The sequence below is a fragment of the Rhincodon typus genome, chromosome 4 (assembly GCF_021869965.1).
Source record: "Rhincodon typus isolate 14 chromosome 4, sRhiTyp1.1, whole genome shotgun sequence".
NCBI lineage: Eukaryota > Metazoa > Chordata > Chondrichthyes > Orectolobiformes > Rhincodontidae > Rhincodon > Rhincodon typus.
The window spans coordinates 106,524,383-106,544,883 of NC_063335.1; the positions used below are offsets into that span (position 1 = coordinate 106,524,383).

General features: G+C 40.1%; 1 protein-coding gene across 9 annotated transcripts in view; it reads left to right on the forward strand.

Annotated features, from left to right (window-relative positions):
* Positions 1-20,501, forward strand: part of LOC109916843 (receptor-type tyrosine-protein phosphatase mu) — a 786,238-nt gene that overhangs the window by 550,071 nt on the left and 215,666 nt on the right. For 6 of the 9 annotated variants that reach the window (XM_048595836.1, XM_048595838.1, XM_048595837.1 and 3 more), the window contains exons 12-14: positions 1,391-1,664; positions 11,452-11,488; positions 14,513-14,587. In XM_048595836.1, the coding sequence (XP_048451793.1) occupies positions 1,391-1,664; positions 11,452-11,488; positions 14,513-14,587 (386 nt within the window). The remainder of the gene's footprint in view (positions 1-1,390; positions 1,665-11,451; positions 11,489-14,512; positions 14,588-20,501) is intronic. The other 3 variants (XM_048595843.1, XM_048595844.1, XM_048595845.1) reach the window with 1 other exon arrangement.

Sequence of the window (20,501 nt, forward strand, 5' to 3'; positions counted from 1 at the left end):
TACCACCCCACCAACCTCCGGATCCAACGCATCATCCTCCGACACTTCCGCCATCTGCAATCCGACCCCACCACCAAAGACATCTTTCCCTCCCCACCCTTATCTGCTTTCCGGAGGGACCACTCTCTCCGTGACTCCCTTGTCCGCTCCACACTCCCCTCCAGCCCCACCACACCCAGCACTTTTCCCTGCAACCGCAGGAAGTGCTACACCTGCACCCATACCTCCTCCCTCACCCCCATCCCAGGCCCCAAGAAGACTTTCCACATCAAGCAGACGTTCGCCTGCACATCTACCAATGTGGTATACTGCATCCGCTGTACCCGGTGTGGCTTCCTCTACATCGGGGAAACCAAGCGGAGGCTCGGGGACAGCTTTGCAAAACACCTACGCTCGGTTCGCAATAAACAACTGCACCTCCCAGTCGCGAACCATTTCAACTCCCCCTCCCATTCCTCAGACGACATGTCCATCCTGGGCCTCCTGCAGTGCCACAACGATGCCACCCGAAGGTTGCAGGAACAGCAACTCATATTCCGCTTGGGAACCCTGCAGCCCAATGGTATCAATGTGGATTTCACAAGCTTCAAAATCTCCCCTCTCCCTACCGCATCCCAAAACCAGTCCAGCTCGTCCCCGCCTCCCTAAACTGTTCTTCCTCTCACCTATCCCCCCCTCCCACCTCAAGCTGCACCCCCATCTCCTACCGACTAACCTCATCCCGCCCCCTTGACCTGTCCGTCCTCCCTGGACTGACCTATCCCCTCCCTAACTCCCTACCTACACTCACCTTTACTGGCTCCATCCCCGCCTCTTCGACCTGTTTGTTTCCTCTCCACCTATCCTCTCCTCTATCCATCTTCTATCCACCTCCCACTCTCTCCCTATTTATTTCAGAACCCCCTTCCCCTCCCCCTTTTCTGATGAAGGATCTAGGCCCGAAACGTCAGCCTTTCTGCTCCTATGATGCTGCTTGGCCTGCTGTGTTCATCCAGCCCTGCACCTTGTTGTCTTGTAAACTGATCCATACAGCTAGGCTCCACATTGTATGATTCTTGTGGCACACTGGTAGTAACCCTAACTTTTGAGCTAGATAGGTCCAGGTTCAAGTCCTGCCTTCCTCCATAAAACACCTGAACAGGTTGATTAAAAATATATGCTTCTGTTGTGGTGAGTGTAATTGCTTGAGCCTTAGAACTAGTTCAAAGGTGACATTTTTAATTTTAATCAGCCTAAAGTTCTTTCCATGGAGCTATGAGTCAAAATGCCAGTCAAATGAGATATTGTAAAAGAACATTTGCCAATTTGGAAGGAAGTAATTCTTGCTACAGTCAATTAATTTTGTCAATATTTTAGTTCATGTTTTCTTTTTTCTCTGCTTTATTTTCAGTGCCTATCAGGTCATTGTAGGAGAGGAACGCCCACGCAGAAGCAAGAAGGCCACTGATGTCCTGGACTGCTACTTTGTCCCCATCACCTACCAAAACGCCTCAATTTCAGACTCCCCTCATTATTTTGCTGCTGAATTTCCACCAGATGCTCTTCAAATAGCTCAACCATTTACTGTTGGAGATAACAAGACATACAGTGGCTATTGGAATGCCCCCCTACTCCCTCATAAGAGTTACAGTATTTACTTCCAAGCAGTTAGCAAAGCCAATGGGGTAAGTGTCCATAGCTGTAACCGTTAAGCACAACCATAAAACAATCAACGATTATTTTTGTTTTAATATATTAGTTCATCTACGATTGTTTATCCATTTGTTTCCATAAATGAGCTATTATTACCAATGTTTATCTATAAACTGTATGTAAAAATGAAAAGTAATAGGGTTTGGTTTAGCTCATTTGGCAAGCCAGCTGGTTTGTGATACATAATGGCTCCAACAGTATGGATTTAATTGATGTATCAGCTGAGGTTACCATGAAGGATTGTCCTTCCCAATCTCACCTCTTGCCTGAGGCATGGTAACGCTCAGATTAAACCACCACCAGTTATCTCTCTCTGTAATGAGAGAACAGCCCTATGGTCTGGTAAGACAATGGTGATGTTACCTTTTACATAAAGATGAAAAACCATTCGCCTGCTCATTTGTTCCTCTTATAGCAAGTTATGACCTGATTCTCAGTGGCCATGTCTATATTGAACTTAATGTTAACCATGCAACAGCAATGCCCATTATAGTAAAGATAAATTGTCAAATTGAAGTAACCAGCTCAAACACTGACTGAAAGAGCAGAGAGCCATCTGGAGTATAAGGTCAGTAATTACTCCTGTGTATTATGGATATTTTCTAATCAACCTGTTCAGAGACATTATTACACACCTCAGGAACAGGTTAGAACTGAACCTATATCGTTGTCCCTTCATCACTGGTTCAAAAGCCTGGAGATCCCTGTAGAAAAGCAGTACATTGGATGGATTACAGCATTTCCAGAAAACAACTCAACACCAACTTTTCAAGGGATATTAGGGATTTCAAGAAATGTTGACCTTGCCAACAATGTCCATATCCAATGAGTGGAGAAATAATTCTTCAGAAATCTGATGATAATGCATGTTAGTTTGCTAAACGAACATTCATTATTGAAACTTCTCCACTCTTCCTTTTTCTCCCACTCTCTACATTCCAGTGCATTCATCATGAGATGGCCAGTCTTAAAGAACCACACAATCCTCTGGCATTTCGCCCAAGCAGGCAATCACCCCGTGTGTGATAGAAAAATGTGAAATAGTGTGAAAGTAAATCTGGCTGGACTGGTAGTTGCCTGGGTACAACATTGCCAAGCCTTTTTCAGACATTGTCTGTTGTCCACAGAGTTCACTTTCCCCAAGGTTCCTATGGAGATTCATGAAGAAGAGAACGGCTGTTTCTCCAAACTGAAACACGCCTTGGTAGTCAATTAAATGACCAGTTTTGGTATAATTGACATAGCTGTTTAAGAAAAAAGGCTACATTGTTCACAGATAATTTATGCTTTTTTAAAAACTACATTGGTATTGGTCTGGCAGTCCAGGGAATTTGCTTTTTAGTACTAAAATGAACTTCAGCACAAAGTAGAAAAATAAAATGCCCCGATTCTACAAAGTTAATTCGTCAGAATTAATACTCAGTGAAGTGAAGTGATTTGAAGAGATTTCCCAATGGGAGGAAATGAAAGCTAGGATATTGAGTCACCTTGAGTGTTTTGTTGGATAAAATTGATCATTGATGATGAGATAACATTGTGTGAAGCATGCCAGTCAATCCTCCGAATCAGAAAAGGGTGGTAGAGGAAAAAAAAGAATTAAAAATGGACAAACTTGCAAAAACTGAAGTAAAGCAGCTTGCATTGAATTAAGTGTGCATTTATTCTAGCTTCTTTAAGGATGATAAATATTCCTTAAAAAGTAGCCTAAATGTAAAAGCAATTGCATATTAGCATTTAACAAATCTGAAGAGACACAGAAAGAAAATAACTATTTTCACCTTTAGGAGATAATTACTGAATGATATTCATTCATATTTATAATTTGGCCTTTGGTGTGCTGTTGTTACACCTTGAAGCTATGGTGATCTTTTACAATATTTTAATTGAGTATCAAGTGTCAGTTGGGAATGCTTGCCCAACTTACTTACGGCAAAATAGGAAGTTTGCTGTTCCTTTGAATATTTTGCCACGAACATGATTCTTTGTGCATCCTTTTTATTTTACTTTGGCAAAATAATCTGCCTAATTGGTTCGATGTTAAAGATTCTGCAGGTACTGGAATAATAGTTACTGAATTCTAAATGTAGTTCGTTACCTAAAGCATTTTGGCTTTTCAAAATGATTTATAGCTGGATTGAATTGTTCCATTTCTGAGGACACATCCTGTCTCTCCTCTCAGCAAACCATGACAAGGTCCCTTTCAATCCCATCAAAAGTTCCACCAGTTTCTTGGTTTCCAAAATCTGTAGTTTGTTCCAATCACTGAATATATCATGCTCTTCTCCCTCTTTTCCTCAGGGACCCTGGTTCAGTCTTCTCTGATTCCTAACCTTTCAGTGCCTGATATCTACCAATACATCTCATCCTCTCAGCAATTACTACAGTCACAAAAATGTTACTCTTCATTAGACAGATTTCACCTTCTTTGGTCTACTACCTGTATCACTGCTGTGTTCTGCTCCATGTTGCAAAGTTGATAGTTACTTTTCCAGATATAGTTTTGTCCACAAGAGCACCCCTGATCTTACTGTGCTTTAGCATTTTAATTCCAATTCTCCCACACTTCTGTGCTTCGCCCTGCCTTGTCCCAGTGAAGTGCATCATAGGTTTTATGATCAATTATCTTCCTGCTGTACACCCAACAACATCTGACCTGAGGACTGACCAGTAACTTCAAACATCAGCTATAGCTTTTGATTTTCACAGCAGGATTATCTAATGGTGAGGATTGGCTCTGGGGGCAGAAGGGATACAGCTTTGCTGAATCGAGAAGATATCCTTCATTAGCACAGTCTGCTGGTATGAGATAGGAGCCTCCATTCTCAGGGTCTGTTTGCTCTACCCCTTTGAGGCATTGTCAAGCATGCTGTACTTTGATGGATTTTCTTTCCATATTTCAAACCTGACCCACTGCCTTGATTCTGTGGCTTCCATTTCACCCATTTCTTGCCTGGTCAGGCCTCCCAATGGTCATATATTTCCCATGTTCATTTCTTGAATATTTCTTTTCCTGTTCCTTCTCTGAGATGATCTGTTGTGTGCAACAACTATTTTGCTGACAATTCTTTGTATTTGTTTCATTCTTTCACTCTGTTTCAACGGCAACCACCTCTCTCTACCTCGTTCCATTAATGTGCATGTTCATCTCTTAAGGCTGGGACCTGTTAATATTAACCTGTCTTATTTTTACCGCAGACACTAATTGACATGTTGTGCATTTCCTCATTCTTTTTCATTTTATAGTCTTTTCCTCTAATCCCCCATAACTGAAATACAAAAAGGACTCTGACTGTCAAATGTGCATTTGTGAACAGGGCATGTGAGAAATTGTGGCCAGCAGTTATCCCTCTACTTCATAGAATCCATAGACTATTCAGTCCATCAAGTCCACACTAACCCTCTGAAGACCATCTTCATCCAGACCCACTCCCCTACAGTATCCCCGTAACTCTGCATTTCCAATGGCTAACCCAGCAGATCCCTGGTCACTATGGGCAATTTAGGTTGGTCAATCCAACTTTCCTCCATATTTTTGGACTGTGGGAGGACATCCACCCAGACATGGGGAGCAAACTTCTCACAGACAGTCACCTGAGGCTGGAATTGAACCCAGGTCCCTCGCGCTGTGAGGCAGCAGCACAAATCCCTCAAGTCAACTTACTTTGTTGCCAGGGTAAGCTATTTTACCCTGTCTTTATTAAGTTCATCACCACCTTTGCGCAAATTATCTGAGACAAAAAGCTAGTACTAGCAGTGAAGATCATATAACCCCCTTCCCCAGATTGCCATTAAAAATCCATCTAGTTCACAGATGTCCTTTAGGGAAGAAAATCTGCCTTCTTACCTGGTCTGCCCTACATGTGACTCCAGACCCACAGCATTTCAACTTACATTTGAAAGGAGCTAGCAAACCATTCAGTTGTACCTAATAACTCACTATGTGGGCTGTTCTGGTTCAAGAAGGCTGCTAACCATTTCTCAAAGGAAATTAATGACATAGAATAAATGTTGGCTTGCCGACTCCTGAAAGCATTGACTATTAAAAAGAATTACTATAGCTGCAGAATTACAATAAATACTTCTTAGCCCTAGTTGTATCACAGATTATTCTTCATTAATGTTATCTTTCACCCCCGTCAACTACTGGGTTCCAATATCCAAAAAATACCCAAGTCAAAAGCTGTATGAGTGAGTGCCATGTGGAGGAAGGGTTACCAGTCACAGAAGCTGAACTGTAGGGTTTGGAGCCTGAACAGCAGCTACAGTCACATGAGAGCAGTGAGCTTTGGATAGAACATTGAGGGAGTTGGTCACACCATCAGTTTGGGAGCTCAAAGGCAGACGAGGAAGGACTTATTGCCAGACAGTCTAAGCAAGTTAGGCTGGAGTCTACTGAGGCCATCCTGGTCACTCGTCATTTCTCTAGTTTGGAAACTAATGAGGGAAATGGTTCCCTAGACGAGTGCAGTCAGATCAAACCAGTGGCACCAAGGCTGGCTCAGCTGCACAGGAGGGGAGGAATAAGATTGGAAAAACAGTACTGATAGGGAGTTCAGTAGTGACAAGAATAGACAGCTGTTTCTATCGCTGTAGACATGACTCCAAGATGACATGCTATCTCCGTGGTACCGGTCAAGGATGTCACAGTGCAGTTGCAGGGCATTCTTCTTGGGGTGGAAGAAGAACCAAGAGTCATAGTCCACATTTGTATCAATGATTTAGATAGGAAGATGGGTGAAATACAGAAAGCAGATTTCAGGGAGCTAGAAAAGAGACTAAAAAATCAGGAGATCAAAGACATTAGAACATAGAACATCGAACATAGAACAATACAGCACAGTACAGGCCCTTCGGCCCATTATGTTGTGCCGAACTTTTACCCTAATCCTAAATTCTATCTAACCTCCACCCCTAACTTATACTATTATCCATATGTCTATCTAGTAGCCGCTTAAATGCCCCTAATGAGACCGACTCCACTACCCTCTCTGGCAATGCATTCCACACCCCGACCACTCTCTGAGTAAAGAACCTACCTCTGACATCTCCCCTATATCTACCTCCACTCACTTTAAAACTATGCCCCCTCGTAATAGCTACCTCCACCCTAGGAAAAAGTCTCTGGCTGTCCACTCTATCTATACCTCTGATCATTTTGTACACCTCTATCAAATCACCTCTCATCCTTCGTCGTTCTAAAGAGGAAAGCCCTAGCTCTCTCAACCTTTCCTCGTAAGACCTTCCTTCCATTCCAGGCAATATCCTGGCAAATCTCCTCTGCACCTTTTCCAACGCTTCCACATCTTTCCTGTAATGAGGCGACCAGAACTGGACACAATACTCCAGATGTGGCCGAACCAGGCTTTCATATAGCGGGAGCATAACTTCACGGATCTTGAACTCAATCCCTCTAGTAATGAAAGCTAACACATCATACGCCTTCTTAACAACTCTATCCACCAGGGTGGCAGCTTTCAGGGAATGTGAACATGAACCCCAAATCTCAGTATTACTCCAAATCCCATGACCTCAAGAATAGATGAATTGAGTGATTGAGTATATGGCTGGGGAGCTGGTGTAGGAAGGAAAGCACCAGATTTTTGAGGCATTGGAACTGGTTCTGTGGCAAGAGGAACCTGCACAAGATGAGGGAGTTTCTGCAGTAGTATGTTAAAGACCCAGCTGGGGGTCATCTATTTTAGCTTTATAATATATAATGAGAAAAGATTAATTAATAACATTACTACAAAAGGACATTGAGAAATAGTGATCATAACATATCATAAATTTCCACATTAAGTTTGAATGTGATATAGTTCATTATGTAACTAGAGTCTTAAATCTGACTAAAGGAAATCAAGAATATCAGTGTCAGGCTAGCGATGGTGAATGAGAAAATATACTCAAAAAAAGTTGACAATAATCAGGTAATAACTAGTATTCAAACAAATACAGCATGGTTTACAACCGATATACATTCTTCAAAGACACAAACAGCCAAAGGGAAAGGTGAGTCAACTGCGGCTAACAAAAGATGTTAAAGATTGAACAAAATGGCTTATAAGGAATCCAGAAAAAGTGGCAGGCTCGAGAATTGATATCAATTTCGAATGCAGCAAAGAAGAACCAAGAAACTGATAAAGAAATGGAAAATTGAATATGAATGCAAGCTGGCGATAAATGTAAAGGAATACTGTAAAATCTTCCAGCATGTGAAAAGAAGAGGCTAGCTGGGACAAATGTGGCAGAATGGAGAACAGCAGAGATAAATAAACAATTACCTGGCATCTGTCTTTACGGAAGAAGATACAATGGATCTTGCAGAAATACAGACTTGGAGACCTGAATAACTAAAATATATTGAGTATTAGTAAAGAAGTAGTACTTAAAAAACAAAACAGGATTGAGGGTTGATAAATTTTCTAAATCAGATGAGTTTCCCCACGTTGTTGAAGGAATGAACAATAGAGATAGTGGATGCATTAGCAATTACCTTTCATAATTCTGAAATGTAGCAATTGTAAACCTACTGGTTTAAGAAGGGAGGAAGAAGGGGATTGGAGAACTACAGGTTTGATAGTTCAACATGGGCACCTGGGGATGGGCAATAAATACTGGCCCGGCAGCAATGGCCATGTCCCATGAATGAATTTTAAAAAAGCATCAGTGTTGGGAAAAATATTACAATCTATCATAAAGGATGTGATAACTGGACACTTAGAAAGGAATGGTTGTATTGATCAAAGTCTACATGAATTTGTAAATGGGAAGCCATGTTTGACAAACATGTCACTTGTAATAGAGATAAAGCAGATCAGTGAATTTTTTTAAAAAGTGCTATAATGGGATGTGGCTATGTCAGCATTTATTTCCCATCCCTAATTAGCCTTGAACTGCATCACTCTCTAGGCCATTTCCAAAGGTAGTTAAGAGTCGACCACATTGCTATAGGTCTGGAGTCATATGCAAGCCTGACCGACGAAGGATGGCAGATTTCCTTCACTAAAGGGCATTAGCGAGCCAAATGGATGTTCACAACAATCAATAATGGTTACACGGTCACCTATAGACTAGCTTTTCATTCCAGATTTTAAGTGAAATTGTTTTTCACCATCTGCCACCGCAAGATTCATGCCCCTTGTCCCCAGTACATTAACCTGGGCCTCTGTCTTGCTAGTCCAGTGACATTCCCTCTACACCACTGCATGTATTTGAACTATCAGGTGGTTTTTGATAAGGTCCCACATGAAAAGTTAATAAACAAAAGATTAACTGATAGTGTAATATCTTAGTATGGACTAAGAATTGGTTCAGGGGCTGAAAGCAGGGTGCATGGGTAAACAAATAATTCTCATCTTGGCAGGCTGTAACGAGTGAAGTTCTGGAAGGATCACTGCTGTGTTCACAACTGTCCACAATCTGTATCAATGATTTGTATGTGGGCAACAATTGTAATGTTTACTTGTGACACAGGAGCAGAGGAAATATGATGTCTTGCTGCATTTATACAGGCATTGGTGAGGTCATATTTGGAATATTGTGTGTGGTTTTGGTCTCCTTATCAGAGGAAGGATATTCTTACAATAGAGGGAGTGCAGTGAAGGTGTACCAAATTATTCCTGGATGGTAAGGCTAATGTTAGTTAGGATTGTATTCACTGGAGTTGAGAAGGATGACGGGGACAATCTCATAGAGATCTATAAAATCTTAACAGGACTAGACAGGTTAGATGGTGGGGATCTCCAGAACCAGGGATCATTGTTTAAGCATAACGGGTTAACTTTTTAGGACTGAGATTGAGACAAATTTCTTCACCCAGAAAAGCCTGTGGAATTTACTACCACGCAAAGTGGTTGAGGCCAAAACATTATATTTCCAAAAAGGAAGAAGATATAGCTCTTTTGACTAAAGGGATCAAGGGATCCGGGGAGAAGGTGGGATTAGGGTATTGAGCTTGATGATCAGCCATGATCATATTGAGTGCAGGATCATATTGAATGGCCTACTTCTACTCCTAACTTCTTTGTTTCTATGACAAAAAAAGAGGTGGGAATAAAGTTGTGAGGAGGATGCAAGGGGGCTGCAAGGGACTTGCATAGGCTAGACCATGGCAGATGGAATATAATGTGCGTAAGTGTGACAGGATCCACTGAGAAACAATATACTTGCCATAGAAGGAGTGCAACAGAGCTTCACTAGACTTATCCTTGGGATTGTGAGATTGTCTTATGTGGTGTGATTGAGTAAACTTGGCTTCGAAACTTAGAGGTTCAAAGAGTTGAAAGGTAATTTCAACAAAACTTACAAAATTCTTACAGAGTGAGTGTAGATAGGATGTTTTCCCTGACTGATGAGTTTGAATACAGGACATATTCTCGGAATAAGGGGTAGGCCATTTAACATAGGATGGAGTAGGCCATTCAGCCCATTGAGCCAACCCACCATTCAGATAGACCATGGTCGATCATTTCCCATAATTGCACTCTGCCACACCAGCTCTGTGTCCCTTGATATCACCAGTACCCAGGAATATATTGATGCTAGCAGACATGCTGAGTTTCTTCAGCAGTTTCTATTTATGTTTCAGGTTTCCGCAGTTCTTGATTTTATTCAGAAATATATTGATTACTGGCTTGAACATGTTCATTGATTGAGCTTCCACCGGCCTCTAGGATGGAGAATTCCAAAGATTCCCCTCCCTTTTTGAGAAGAAATAAAACTGCGTAAAGCAGCAGTTAGTGTGAAATGGTCCCATCTACTAGGTGGTATTCAGATGATAATCCAGGGTCCCATTAAATATTGGGGTTGGGCAGAATGGTTTACTCCTGTTTCTTTGTTCCATCTGGAATAAGACAAATTCCGAAACCATGAGATCATGAAAATGTGTTGCTCCAAAAGGCAAATATAGGAAGATTCGGGGGATTTATTTATTTATTTTCCCATTATGTTTGAAGTAAAAGGAAGTGCATTACAAAATATTTTCTCTGTCTGTAGATAACATTGTTGGGTAAAGCTCATGATGAAGCAGATTGTACATGTGATTTGGAAGTGAGGAGTACAATATGCTCAATGACCTTTTCTAGTTCTTGCACACTTCTGTTCCTGATGCTTCTTTAGTAATCAATTCTAAACACTGTAGTATCCCAGTACCCCAAAATGTCAGTCCATACATCTGTGAAAATACTTCACAAGGAGAATTGTCTGTAACATTGTGGGTTCACTTTAATAAAGGAGATCTTATGAATTATTTTCAAGCAAGTCATATTTATCTTTACGTCTTGCCTGCTAAATCCTGCAGGAATCGCAAGTGAAAATTGCCTCTGATGAACTGTGCTTATTTATAGCAGTCTGGAAGTGTTTTGCTATGCAAAGTAATGGCTTCCTTTTCACATAGGTGTGCCAATGCCAAGCTAAAGCGCCATTGATTTTTTTTTTAATAATTGTCAGATATGTCGCTGAGGCTTTCTCTATACATCACTCGAGATCAAAGAGGTGCTAAAGTGCCAATTAATATCTCTGGTTGTTCAGATAAATGTTAACTGAAATATTTATCTAAAATGCCAAGTACATTTCATTCCAATTGTCAACAGCTGGCGTACATACTGAATTTGTTAAGAGCTATTGCCAATATGTTACCACACACGTCACTATTCCTCTAAGTCAGTCTTATCGATGGATTTTAAATAGAGTTGGTGATGAGGTTATGTTTGCTTTAGCTGATGCACCAGAAATGACAGTTTCCCTTTTCATTTAACACAGGAAACCAAAATTGACTGCGTCAGGGTGGCCACAAAAGGTATGTCTCACTTCTCAGTTTTCTTGTTCTGTGGACATCTATCATTACATTCCTGTCTTTCTAATTGAAAAGACATTTAAAATGCATGACAATATGTATGTCCTCACCAGCCAAAATGTCAATGAAAATGTTTTCTTTTCTCCTTCATACTTATTCCTACTTTAAGTATCCTACATGCTTTGATAATCCTTTGTAAATTGATTATTCAAAACTTTGTGTGTACATTTTTGTTCATCAGCTCATCTACATGAGTTTTACTTACCTCTGGATGCCTGAAAATGATTCCAATAATTAGTTCTGAGGCAGTTTCTCCTTGTTTAACTCTAACGTACATAGATCAGATTGGTTTTAGCGTGCATCCGAATATGATTGTATATGGGTAACTTGATGAGTTTTGTTGCTCGTTCTCTGCTATTGTTATTTTCCTGGTTCGCTGCGGTACCCAATTACTGTGATTTTATTAACCCTCAAAGGACTACTTCCAATTTGATAGCCGGTGTCGTCTTCTGAATTACAAAACAATTTGCAAATGGGAATATGAAACTTGCATGTTAAAGCAGGTCTCTCATTTTCAACCTGCAAGACACATACAAGTGAGATGTGTCAACACCTCTGCATGTTTAGTCTCTCCTGTTCATAGAAGATCACAGAACCCTACAGTGTGGAAACAGGCCCTTCGTGTCATACTGAGGCAAAATAAGCGAGTCTGACATTTTTTTTAATCCCAAGCACAATGCTGGGCTATTTGACCACTTTAACCCTAGCAGCTGTTGAGCAACAGTATTTGGTTTCAACCAGACTGCCTGCATATATTTTTGCAATCAGGTATTTTTTATATATCAGGCATAGTTCAGGTCACCATCCGAGTTAAATTCTGTTCTCCAGGAGTGAATTTCTGCACGGGTGTGGCATAAAGGCAGGGGAGTTCCCCTTTTAGCCTCAACTTCAGAGGAAGAGCCATTCAGACCCTCAGAAGCACAGCATCACTAACGTTTATGTCATTTCACTGCAATTATTGTGCCGAGTGGGGGAAACCCTACAGGACATTGAAAACCTCCCTCTGTGGGATTACATTTGGTCCATTGGGTAAGGTCTGCTGGAAACCAGACCCTGGTGAAAGGTAGTAGATTCCAGAGAAAAAGGGAGGACTTGGATGAACCAAAAATTTCGAGGTTATTTTTGTGGAGTTCAAAAACACGGCCAGTGTTGCAATGGACAACCTTTGAGCGCATTGTACAAAAGTGAAGGGTAGTCATTTTAAATTTACTGTGTGAATAACATTAAGCGTGAGTGGCTTGACGAATCAACTGTCTTTCATCTGGAACGACTGCTGTAACTGTGTTATATTTAAAAAGTGTCAATGAGCTTGCACGCTGTCATTTCGATGTTGCCAATCCTTGCACAATGCCATCAATCCTGCCAGGTCAATTCACAATCCTAATTAGTGCTGTACTGGTCCCCATAATGCAGAGCACTCATTGCAAATTGCCAAACTTTTTTTCATAAAGAAGAATTAAATCGAATCGAAAAATAAATTGTTATCTCGATGTTTCCGTTTCTACAACAGCTTTGCTTGAAGCAAAGCAAAAGAAATGGTAATTGTCACTATGGTGACCACTTACACAATAGCATGATTTTAAAACTTGAGGTGGTGAGGCAGCAGCGCAATAGTATAAAATGATTATGCATCTTGGCCTCATCAATCAATCCATCTGAAACATAACTAGAAAGAATCTTGTCGCAACATTAGGCATTAGACGGCTGCTCCCCACAACAAGCTCACCCCTTGAACTACCAGGCAGACTAAGATTGCTATAAACTGTGGAATAGCCAATGACCTGGTCCAGCCATCCTGCTAGAAAAATGGGAGCTATTTTGTGGAATTATCTTTCAGGAGGCAACAAGGGGGAAAATTATAAATCAATTTAAATGAGAAAATATAAGTCACAATTATGGTAGTTCTGGCTCAAGTAGCATGCTATATTCTAGGTTACAAACACCTGGTAGTGCAGTCCATGACATCCCATATAATATGATCCCAGTCCCAGTTGTGAGGAAGCCTGACCAGATCAAGGTATTGCAATGGGATAAAGAACATTATTAATAAAAGAGGGAAAAATTGGATGAGAATATATGACTGAGGAAGAAAAAAGAGGCAAACAGTATCCATGTTGAACAAGGGAGAGAAATTGGAGGCCTGTTTAATATAAACCTCATTTGTTTGAATTCTGGCTGAAATACAAAAGGATTACACCTGCGCTCTCAACTGAGGACTGGAACATGGTGTAAGAAGGGAGGGGAAAATATCTGAAAAAAAAATGAGGAAAAAGCCAGTACCATTTTTTTTTGCAAAATAGCTATATTACGGTAAGTTACGAAGCAAATTAAACAATTATTTCTTCCACCTTGAATGTTATTAGACAAAATACAGTTCTTTAAGGGTTAATAAATTGATGCAAGAGTTTATGTTATTTTATATCCAAAATAAATGGGTTCTCAACAGAATAAGTAACATTGTCACTTGGTAGTGCAGAGCTTGAATATTACTAAAAGGAGAGACATATCGCCAAAATTGTTTATCTTGCAATCTTCAGTTCAAATGTGAGAATGCAAAATCTTAAATAATCACAACAATTTATACTACAGGAGAAAAGGAGGCTGATTGATTGGCGAGTCCTCTCTGATTGGCCAAGGCATTGCCCATTGGTTTCTCCAGGACAAAGCCTTGGCCAATTTGAGTTGACTTCCCAACCAGTCAGCACCCTTTTCACCTGTTGCATAAATTCTTGAGATAGTGTGAAATTTGTACATTCTTGCATTCATCCTGAAGTGTGCACAATGAAAAGTTTTGGGCACATACCACTCTTCTCAGAAATGTTCAAGTTATGTTGTCTGTATTGCTCACTTTCTTAGACATATGGTATCATATTATATATGATCGCTAAGTAATTCTTGTTACTAGTCTAGCTTCAGTCTGGCTTTTTTCTCATGCATGCTGACCTGGAAAATCTTCCTTTGCCTTAGCTGCGATAATTGTGACTCAGCTTACAACACCATACATTCGCATCGCCCCTGCTGCAGGCGACAACCAACTAACAGGTCAGACATTCAAGTACAGACCAAATCATCATGCCATTCTTTTTGCCTCTTCTTCACTCACTCCCTTTCTCTCCCTCTCTCTCTCTTTCTGTCTCTCTCTTCAGTTTTAGAGGTTTTATTTTCTCTTGTTACCTTCCACACAGCAAACTCATTGTGTTGTGTCTACCTTTGGAAGTTTACAACTAACAAATGCACTTAGGATCTCTCTCCACTGCATGCTTTCAACTTGCATTTTGTTTGTGAATGTTAACCGGGGCTAATATGTGTCGATGTATGGCAATCCCAACCTAATGCAAAGTCTTAACTGAACAGGGGAATACTACATTTGCTTGTGTATATTTCTAAGGAGGAAATGCAAAATCGGCTTCCAGCATAGTCAACAAGAGTACTATTTGGATACTTTGGACACAGGTAGTTTTTTGAAACAATTCATCTAGAATTCCACAAATATGGTTTTGTATCAATGGAGTCAATGTAGAGAGAAGTGTGAAGCAGGAGTAGAAAGGCAGTAAATGCTGGCCAGTCAGTGACCCCTATATGCTATGAATGAATTGTTAAAAATAGAAAATTCTGCCTCTACACAGCTCTGGAACCTCACAGTTTTCACTAGCCTGATTCCTAAATTGAGACAATTGCCCAATATTCCCTCAAGTTTCTGAAAAATGAAAGATGATGTAATTGGATATAAAATTTTAAAGGAGCTTCACAGAGCAACCACAGGGAAAATATTTCCCCAGGTTATTGTGTCTAGAACTAGGGCTCAGCACCTCAGATGGCTATTTATGGCTGAGAAGGGAAATTATGGCATCATTATAGCTCAGAAGAAGGTCATTCAGATCCTTGCTGGTTCTCTTTTGAGTAGCCAGAGAGTTTTCTTCCTTCTCTCTATCTCTGGACCACTGCAGATTTATTTCCCTCACCTGCCCATCCAATTTCCTTTTGAAATGGTTCATTATCTCCACTTCCACCCCTGTCGTATGGCAGCAAAATCCAGGTCATTGCCGCTCATTGTGTAAAAAAGGTTACTCCTCAGATTCCCCCTTCCATTTCTTACTCAAAACCTTAAACCTGTGTTCCCGGGTCTTTGTAACATCATCCACCAGAAATAGCTTTCCTCTTTCTACCTTATCTAAATCTGGCACAATTTTGTACCCCTCTATTGAATCTCCCATCCATCTCTTTTGTGCCAGGAAGGACCTCCTGCAATTGAACATATGCAGATACTCACCTTCCAGGGATAACTAACTGAAATTGCTCAGCAGAGATGCAAATGATCTATCAGCCAGAAGTCTATCTCTATAACATTATGAAAGGTTATGGTGCCTTCCATATTAAATAGATAACCACTGTTCACTCAGATCATTCAGCCTTCCTGATGTATATGACCACCCCAAGTAGTGCATTTACCAGTGAAGTTAACAGAGAACTTAAGCATTGTAAATGTGATTGTCTTAGCAATTATCAAATATTCTGGTGGCATGCAAGAATGTCTATTTTCACTTTTGAAAGTATTGCCGATGTTTCAACTGGTAGTGTTTTATACTTGAGTCAGAAGTCCTCAAGATCAAATCCCACTTCAGAGACTTGAGCATGAAATCTAGGCAAACATTCCACTGTCATACTGAGTGCTGTATTTCGGGAAGTAGTAGACTCATAGAGCCATACAGCATGGAAATAGACTCTTCGATCCAACTAGCCCATGCCGACCATGTTCCCAAACTAAACTAGTCCCACTTGCTTGCATTTAGCCCATATCCCTCCAAATCTTTCCTATTCATGTACTTACCCAAATGTCTTTTAAATGCTGTACCTGCATCCACCACTTCCTCTGGCAGTTCATTTCCACACATGAACCACTCTCTGTGTAAAAAAAAAGTTGCCCCCCATGTGCTTTTTAAATCTTTCACCTTCACCTTAAAAATTTGCCCTGTAGTTTTGAATTCCCCCACCTTAGGGAAAAGACCCTTGATATTCATGATTTTATAAACCTCTATAAGGTCACCCCTCAACTTCTACGCTCCAGTGGAAAAAGTCCCATTCTATCCAGCTTATATTTATAACTCAAACAATCCATTCCCATCAACATCCTGGTAAATCTTTTCTGAATCCTCTCCAACTTAATCGTATCCTTCCTGTAGCAGGGCAACCAGGACTTTACACACTACTCCAGAAATGGCCCCACCAACATCCAGTACAAACTCAACATGATGTCCCAACTCCTAAACTCAAAAGTCTGAGCAATGAAAACAAGCACTCTAAATACGTTCTTAACCACTCTGTCTACCTATGATGCAAATTTCAAAGAATTATGTATCTGAGCTCTTAGATCTGTCTGTTCGACAACACTACCATTAATTGTATAAGTCCTGCCCTTGTTTGTTTTACCAAATGCAATGTCTCGCATTTATCCACCTTTTGGCTGAGATGTCAGTCCAAGAGGTGGATTTAAAAGATCCTGTGACACTAATTCAAAGAAGAAGTGGTGAATTCTTTCACATAGCCCAACCACTGTTTATCTTTCAACTGTCACAACTGAAAGCAGCTTATCTTGTCACTATGACGTTCTCTTCATACAATCTTTGTGCAAATTGCCTGCCATGTTTTTGACATTACAACAATGGTTACAATCCACAGTTCTCCATTGACTGTAAGGTGGTTTGGATGCCTCGAGATCAGGAAAGGAACAATCCTTTTCTTGTATTACTTTTGGAAGTATCTAACTAAAAGGTCAAAGAATCATAGGTCAAATTAACAGAACTTAGAAATAATACGCTTTACGGCAACATTTAGTGGAATAGCATCATTTTGTGTTCGCAATGTTCGCCAAATTTCCACATAAAGTATTTATTTAGGGAAAAGTCCACTTTGTTTGATGAATGACTGTCCTTCAGACCTTTAATCTGTTGGTATGTTACTCAAAACCAGATAGGTAATTGATGAAACATCAAGTTATTTTGAACAGCAAGCAAGGAATCTCTCCATTTGCCTGGTCAGTTCTGATTAAGTTAACACCAAGGTAGAAAGTACATTTACTGTGTTAGTCTTTCAGTGAAATGTATTCCAAGGACTGAGTACATGTGCGGACCCATATATCAGAAAGGTGATAACTAGCGGTAGGGTGCAACAGAGAAATGAGAGATAGTAGGAACTGCAGATGCTGGAGAATCCGAGACAACAAGGTGCAGAGCTGGATGAACACAGCAGGCTAAGCGGCATCATAGGAGCAGAAAGGTTGACGTTTCGGGCCTAGATGAAGGGTCTAGGCCCGAAATGTCAACCTTTCTGCTCCTATGATGCTGCTTAGCCTGCTGTGTTCATCCAGTTCTGCACCTTGTTGTCTCTGCAAAAGAGTAATGATTGGTATGATTCATTGTTGCCAACAAGCTGATATGAACATATGCAGAATGCACAAGTTAATATGGCACCAAAATTGACTTGTAAGTGAGACCTAAAAAGAAACAAACGGAAGTAGAATTCAAGTGATCTTACCAAAGTGACAGTTTGTCTTGTCCAACTTTGACAGAAGTGGTTACTTATTTAAATATTAGCTTATGCTATTTAAAAGGTTTTGGCAACTGTGAGGATTTTTCTCTTCTGTCCTGATGTGCTGGGTAAAGGTTAAACTGTTTTATATCTTAATCTTGTGTGATTCTGTGGGTACAGTTGCAGAGGGTCAGGGTTAACTGTCTCAAAGGAGTCTGATGTAAACTGAAACGGACTTTCATACCTTCTGCAACGCAAACCAAATGCATTTTAATGCTTTCCAATGTCATTTATGATTTATTGCTCACTTTTTCTTGTATTTCTGAGATAAATTTATATTTCAACCGTGGTTTTCCAAGCTATGACATAGCACAGTAATGTGAAGATATTAAGAGCCTACATTATGGGCACCCATGTAAGAATGGTCTATAATACTTTATTGAAACAAATGGCTGGCAATATGTCTTTGCTCTTTGTACATTTAATTCACTCTAAAAATACAATTAACTTCACTGCTGTTGCTTTATTTATGTTAACCAAATATAGTCACTTCCTTTTGCTCTGTTGCTATTTACATTAATCACATTTTTCAGAAGGAAATAGATTTTATTCATGATTTGGTTGAAGGTGATTACCTTTGGGATTCTAGTCAGGTTGAGTAGGTGGTCTATCTGCTGACCCCTTGTAATATAAAATCTAGGTTAAAAATGTCAAATAATCCTCGATTTCCCCACTCTCTCTAGCATATGGAGATTGTGGGGAAACCAAGTTAATTTTGAGTTGATGCTGTCAGTCAAAAATGTCATTCTAATTCTAAGCATCTAGGCTCAGACTTGAACAAAAAGACAATGACTGAGCTCGACCTCATTTTGAGTAGGCATCTGTAGGAAAGAGAAAAGCTTGAAGGTTTTTGTTCGATAAGCTGAGAAATGGGTTACAATGCCAGTGATTGAAAATTCATGTTCAAATCAGTCAGTTTTCTAACAATGAGAGAACTTGTGTGGTCAATGCTTTAATATTTTAAGTAAAGGCTAAACAAGGATGAGATGATGGGATTTCCAACTATTGATGAAAGGAACAGAGTGATATGAGCAAAGTTTTCCTTTGATACAGCGAGATATCATAGTTTGGAATACACTGCCTGAATACGCAACTGGAACTTTGGAAAGGAAACTGGATAATTGCTTAAAGAGAGAAAAAAAAGTTACGGAACTGTGTAAAGAGAGAGAGAAGACGAGCTAATACATGACCTTGATCAAAGTATTACCACAGGCACAATCAGCTGTTAGAATTATGAAAATAGTAACAGTGTCAGGTTTTGGAACTATTTCATTAATTAAAGTTAAAACTAAGGGGGTCATATGACCTGTTCTGAAGTCTGCCTGGAAACAAATATGGATCTTTTGATTCGCTGAGTCTCTTCAATCTCTCCCCATGGGCTCTGAGAGAGGAAAGGTCTAAGATATCCCTGAACTGATGAGATTATTCTGTCAGGTTCTGGGAGAGGGAAAATACCTTTAGACAGCAAGACTCTTGTTCTTCATTAGGCAGGATTGCAGTTAGGAGTTTTATAATCATTTTGAACAGAGCAAATCATGAGGTGTTTAAATGAGGATTAAAAAAATTCATCTAGCCTGTACTAGACAAAGAATTTCCAAGGGAAAGTCGTCACTGGAAAAGACAGGGCCGAGATTAAACGTTCCCAGGCTGAGAAAGGAAAAGACCAGAGGTAAACCCATGGGAGCCAAGAATCACCTTTGACTGATTCCAGAAGAACATCGAACTAAAGAAGCATATGTCTGCACAGTGTGTTTTCACTGGCATTAAAAGGAAAACAGATATTCTATTTTGCAGTTTTAAGTAATTTTCTACAAACATAGCTTTTGTCAATTGTGCTTTTAGACCTTTGTTACAGTAAAAGTCATAAATTATGAAATTTTCTTATGTTGTCCTTTTAACTACTCATTGAGGCATCCAACATAGGAGTAAAAGCAGGCCATTCAGCTCGTTGAGTCCTGCTCCATCATTCAATGAGATCATGGCTGATCTTTTAATCCTCAACTCCACTTTCCTGCCTTTTCCCAATAACCTTTTATTCCCTTCTTAACTAAAATTTTCACTGTCTGACCCTTGAATATGACCCAACTTTGGCAGCCCTCTGCAGTAAAGAATTCACCCCTTCACTACCCTTTATGAGAAGAAAATACACTTCATCTCTGTTTTAAGTATGTAGCCCCTTATTGTGAGATGAGGCCCTCTGGTCCTAGACTCTCCCACAAGGGGAAACAACCTTTCCACAATGACCTTGTCAAGTCCATGCAGAATTTTATATGTTTCAATCAGGTTGCTTCTCATTCTTCTCCATTCCAATGAATTCAGACCCAATCTACTCAAGCTGTCCTCAAAAGACAGTCCCTTGAAGATTAAAGCT